This window comes from Anarrhichthys ocellatus, unplaced genomic scaffold, assembly GCF_004355925.1.
Source record: "Anarrhichthys ocellatus isolate YVR2014 unplaced genomic scaffold, GSC_Weel_1.0 scaffold40, whole genome shotgun sequence".
Lineage (NCBI taxonomy): Eukaryota > Metazoa > Chordata > Actinopteri > Perciformes > Anarhichadidae > Anarrhichthys > Anarrhichthys ocellatus.
In genome coordinates this window covers 3396728-3402447 of record NW_022280070.1, presented here as the reverse complement: position 1 = coordinate 3402447, position 5720 = coordinate 3396728, and the positions used below count along the sequence as shown (strand labels likewise).

Sequence of the window (5720 nt, the reverse complement as noted above, 5' to 3'; positions counted from 1 at the left end):
CCCCCCCCCCCCCCCCCCCCCCCCCCCCCCCCCCCCCCCCCCCTTGCACCCTGTGCCTCCATTACATATGTGATGGATAGCTGGGAGAGAGCTTCCATTGATCTGAGCTCAGAGGAAGCAGATGCTGAGCGCAAACGCAGTGAGCAGCTGTAGGAAGCCCTACAAACACTCCTGCAACAATCCAGAACGTACGCATTCACATACACACACACACACGTGATAAACCGTCATAGGCATGCACGTCTCGCCAAGACGGAGTGGTGTTCTGCACGGATCGGGGATGCCGAGTTCAGAATTTCACTCAAGACATCAACACCTCAGGAGGAAAAGCAGGAAGTTCTGGAGGAATGATGTTGTGAAAGAGTATCTTGTTTCTTTGGCCAATAGCAGGCTCTTGACTGTACACACACACGTACAAGATCGGATCAATAGTTACCTCTGTGACATTATCTTGAAGGCGTCGGGCAGGTAGCACTGCACGTTCTCCATCTGGAAGGGGTCCGCGTCACAGATCTTGTCATCGGTGCGGCCGTAGTTGGCCGTCTCGATCATGATGACGTCACTTCCGGGGCAGCGCAGCTCGATCGGGTAGCCTTCGCACGCCAGCTCTCGGCGCATCAAGCCGAAGGGCATCATTGACCGGCTCAGAGCTGGAGTGGAAAGAGGGCGAGAGAGGCAAAGTTATTGATAATTCAATGAACCTTAATACTTTTAGGAGGCACTTTATTATTCGACCACATTGTAAATATGATGTGAAGTATTTGACAAGTACAGGCGGAATGAAAGTGGTTCCCATTGTCCTCCATGTAAAACACAAATTAGCTGTTATCGACTCGCCTTCACCAAGCAGTAACGTTTCAGCACTGTTCCACTTTTCACATTGGAACGTCGCAGATCACATATTGGCACGACGGATTTGCAGCCGCACCAGCTTCTCCAATAAGATATCGCACCACTTGTGAAACAAACTGTGAGAGTTTCAAATGTTAACAAACTCCTACACACAGCCAGGCAGCCGCTTATCATCCTCAGCCCCACACCAAAGAGGAACTCTGTGTGTGTGTGTGTGTGTGTGTGTGTCTCTCCTGGCACCCTTCCAGTCTATTCCACCACCTCTGTGGGATGTCAGAGAAGCACCTTAGCATTGACTCTGAATAAGAGAAGAAGTCAGTATAGAGGAAGCAAAGAAAGAGAATTAGTGTCTCTGTACACCTTCACCTCTGGTGGGCACACCATTTGCACAGCCGCTGCTGTTAATCAGCAATCTCAGAGGCATGTCAATGCACTGCTGTGGCACGCATCGGGGCTCTGTGTGGAGACGGGTCAGCAGGGACAGCGGGGTGTTCAGGGTTAATCGCTGAGCCAGGCTGAGAGGCATGAAAGAGGGCTGCAAAGAGGCTCTGAGAGAGACACTTGTTGTCTACCTAGCTCTCTCCATGACTGCATACCTATCCAACTTCTCTTTATTCAGCCACACACACACACACACACACACACACACAAATGACAAAATGGCTGCCGGCTTCCTTTCCAGCACAGGTGGAGACAGGGGCACAGAAACAGAACAGAAGTAGAGACCGAGTGAGTAATCTGGCAGTGAACGTTTCTGTGGTGTTGAAGGACAGCCAGTGTTTCTCTGTGCTGAGACTCGTGCCAGCGACTGTGAGAGCTGCTGTCCGTGGTCCTGAACTGACAAAACTTCTTTGGGGAAAATGACTGCTGCGTCAGAGACTACTAGGTGCTGTCCGCTGTCCTGAAGGAGGAGGGGGCTTTGACTGGGCTCTGCTTTCCACCGTCGGCCGGGGAGGACATGACACATAGTGAGCTGATGGTGTGCATGCTGTCATATCTAAACAGAGCAGTTGTTGCGCCACTTAAGCAGGCTGGAATTTAAGAAGTTCTTTATGAACTGAGGCTCTCCCTGCACAGCATTCCCCCCCCTGCCAGACGGGCTCAGCAGCAGATGAGGGCTCTGAGTCAGCCCCTCTCTCCCTCTTCTGTTACTGCTGAAACCCACAGAGCGGGGCTGTTTTCACTCCCCGACACTGAGCTAGCACTGCTTAGGTTTCAGCCGCTGTCCATTCAGGAGCGGTGCCCATCTGGGTCAATGTCAATGTCAGTCATCCCCGACATGCTCCGCAGCGGTGCGCCACATGATTCACTGCCATCGGACTTTCTCGTATTTCTAAATGCCACCCATTTATGCAGCAGGGACTTGAGTTCAGTTGTGTAACTAACGCCATTAAGGCTGAATGACTAGCACAGACAGACTTCAAATCTTTTATGCCTCACCAGCATGCAGTGCCAGTGCCAAATTACAAAGGCCTAGATGCAAAAACGCATACTAATTAAAGCGCACGGAGATGCAAACAGCAGTCGAGGCCAGACGAACGCATCCACACACGAACGCAAAAACCCACACAAGCAAATTAGCACATAGGCGGACGAACTGGGCAGGTGAGTGTGCTCGTTCACAGACAAGCACACACACACACACACACACTTGCGTGCATGCAAAGATTTGGTGTCACAGTGGGATTACAATGCAGAGTGCCAGTGTGTGGTCTTGTTCTTTTAACTACCCTGTGGTGTAAGTACACTGCAGCGTACAGCTGGCCAGCTTTTAGAACCACAGAGTGAGCCAAGAGGAGTGTTAAACTGAAGCGGACCACCAGGAGTGATCGCGCTCCTTCCACTTAGCCCCCATCAAAGGGGGCACACTACACGTTGAATATACTTTATATACAAAACCCACTTGATGTGGTAACTATTTCTGGCCATTCAGGGCCATCTGTGACACCACGGAGCGCTAATACTTCAGGGGAAGGGCTCAGCTCTTGGGCAAAACAGCCCAAGGAGGCATTTAATTTAAATTCTTGGCTGCCGGTTGAGTTAGAAGAGGGGGTGTTTTGACGGGGACCGAATAAGATCATTTCTGCACTGTTTTTGATCAATAATGAGCCGTTGCATTGCTGATAGTTATGCTGCTCAGCTTGTGTTTGTGCAGATAATTTCAGCTTGTTACCATGACTGTGATGTCTGGTATATCGCTTGTAGCTGGCTGACCAGAAAGTCACATGCCATGTGTGGAGGTAAGGCTCAAACATAATATATTGAATCACAATGGTGTAAATATTGGGGGGGAAAAAATCACCAGTCCAATTTCACACAGATTGTGACGCATTAACCTAAATCCCTTAACTTTTCCTCGCATTTCTTTTTCTGACCTGACTGTTACTCTATACTTTCAGCCATTATTGAGCTAGACATCAATGGTGACAGTATCCGCCATAACTAGCCTATTTCTAGCACCACTGCAATTCTTTGCTTATACTATGTTGTGTCATATTTCACACCTACAGTGTTTGACATGTTCCAGGTTTAAGGTGGAATTCACCATGTAAATTCAGATGTACCTTACATACCGATTTACGGAGAGATTTCTGAATGGCGTATTCACAAACAAGCGTGGGACTTAACTTCAGGGATTCACTGTCTGAGTGTGTGTGTGTGTGTGTGTGTGTGTGTGAGAGAGAGAGGAGGGAGAGTGTGTGTGTATGTGGTTGTGTGTCAGCCAGATGGCCTGAGGCCTAGCTGGAGCCGTGGCTGGCTCTGAGCTGAGATGAGATGAGCAGAGGATAAGCTTGGACTGGCCATGGGCTACGATTGTCCTTCACTCTGCAGGAATCCATTAAGGTTTCAGGGTCTCTTTAGCCAACACACACACACACACACAGATGCACACGTGGCCATTTAGTCGTGCCTGTCAGAATCATAATAGCTGGATGACTAAGTGTCTTCCTCAGCAGCAGCCATATGTATAGGTGGATCTAATCCCACACTGTGAGGCTATGACTCATCTCCCGTGGTATATAAAACTGTGTTAATACCTGTCATCTGCAAGAAATGGTTACCAATTGTCCCACATACTGATAGCGATATGAGCCAATTCGATAATGACATGAGTGGATATGCACAGCAAGAGACGGAAATCTCTCTCACACACACACACACACACACACACACACACACACACACACACACACACACACACACACACACACAGAGATAGGGGCCTGGTGTCACTCCAGGGCAGCTGGTGTGAGGGGCTGAAGCGTTTACCTTCATAATAGAAGCGCCATACAAATTAAGAGCAAGAGAGAGAACTGATTTGATTTGACTCATTATCCTCACACAGTAATTAAAGCCTGAGGTTGGATAGATGTTTGAACCCTCAGACAAGAACATCAATTTGCAGAAGCTAAGCCAGTCTCATTCGTCCTCTACCGTTCCAAGTCTCCGCATCTATGCTCATTCAAATGTACACACACAAACACACACACACACGCAGATGTTTGCCAAGATTCAACATCAATTGGAGATGAGGAGACATGACCTGCATCCAAGAGTTGTGACCAGCACTTATGGAAAGTTAAAAAGAAAATCTGGTTTGTTATTTCAATGCGGACTTGGAGAGAGAATTCTGAAAAGTTGACAATACGAACAGAAAAGAGATTTCTCGTCATTGAAACGTTCAGTCATCAGTGGTGTGCTTTCAAACGTAAAAACACTTTGATTTCAACATCATTTGACCTTGGACTGTGTCATCACAGGCACTCTATAGCGTGTTTTCTCAGAAATAATTGAGTGAGAAGTTTTGGGCCTCACAGGTAGCCACGAGCCAGAGACTATGAAAGCGACTTGGCAATTGACTCACAATAAGAGAGTATACGTGTGGCGATCTGTGGCCCTGAGGCTGACTTGTTGGATGGCTGACTGTCTTTCGGGGCCCGAAATGTGATCAGCCCCTCTTAGCCCATCTGTTCCAGCAGTCGTCTCCTACTGTTACTCATCAGCACAGCACTGAAGCGTAGTGCCAGAGAATATTCTCGCCAAGTGGTATTTGAGACACTTGGCATGCTTCTGATGAGGTGGGATTCTTGTTACATCCCCGTCCTTAAAATGAACTTTAAGTGGCATTAAGGCTAATAGGAGAGTGTCCTCTTTTCGCCCAGAGATAGGAGTGGAATATTGCTGTTAAAGTATACTGCATACATCTACATATGCCCTTGAAGTCGGCTCTGGACAAAATATAAATGAGTTTCAGGTTAGTTCCTTAGTAAACTTCTACAGCCATCGGACAAAACCAAGACGTATCAGTGATGGGAATCCCTCTCTGGTGCAGAATTAACCCGACCGATTTCTCCAGTACTGTACCAGCTTAGCGCTGCATCTTAGCGACTCATTTAGCACTGTGAGTTAGCCTAATGACTCGCTGAAGCATGGCCTGTCAGCACAGACAAGCTGAGGCGATGTGGCCACGACTGTCACATCCAGGCAGCCTTCAAGCTGAGGAGTTGTGACAAAGTGACATCCTGAGACAAACCTAAAGGCCTAACATGAGGGTGCAGGGGGTGGGGGCTGTGTGAGCTAGTGGGACTGTGTGTGTGTGTGTGTGTGTGTGTGCGTGTGTGTGTGATGGGACGGGGTAACGCTGGCCTCAAAGCTAGGATGCTATCTCATCTCCTCTTCCTCCTCATAAGCGAAGGAGACAGGGGAGACGAGATGAGGGGCGACTGTATGGGGAGTCACCCGTCGTGCTATAAGGTCAGAACACAAAGCAGCGCGAAAATGACACACATCCACTGTGATGGAGCCGAGGCCAGCTAACACACAGGAAAGGAGAAAGGGAACGGCAGAGCAAATTAGACCGGGTAGAG

The 5720-nt window shown here is 48.6% G+C and overlaps 1 protein-coding gene across 2 annotated transcripts in view; it reads right to left on the bottom strand.

Annotated features, from left to right (window-relative positions):
- The window catches only part of adgrl1a (adhesion G protein-coupled receptor L1a), an 87934-nt gene that overhangs the window by 37078 nt on the left and 45136 nt on the right, over positions 1–5720 (bottom strand). For both annotated transcript variants that reach the window (XM_031867987.1, XM_031867988.1), the window contains exon 3: positions 437–650. In XM_031867987.1, the coding sequence (XP_031723847.1) occupies positions 437–650 (214 nt within the window). The remainder of the gene's footprint in view (positions 1–436; positions 651–5720) is intronic.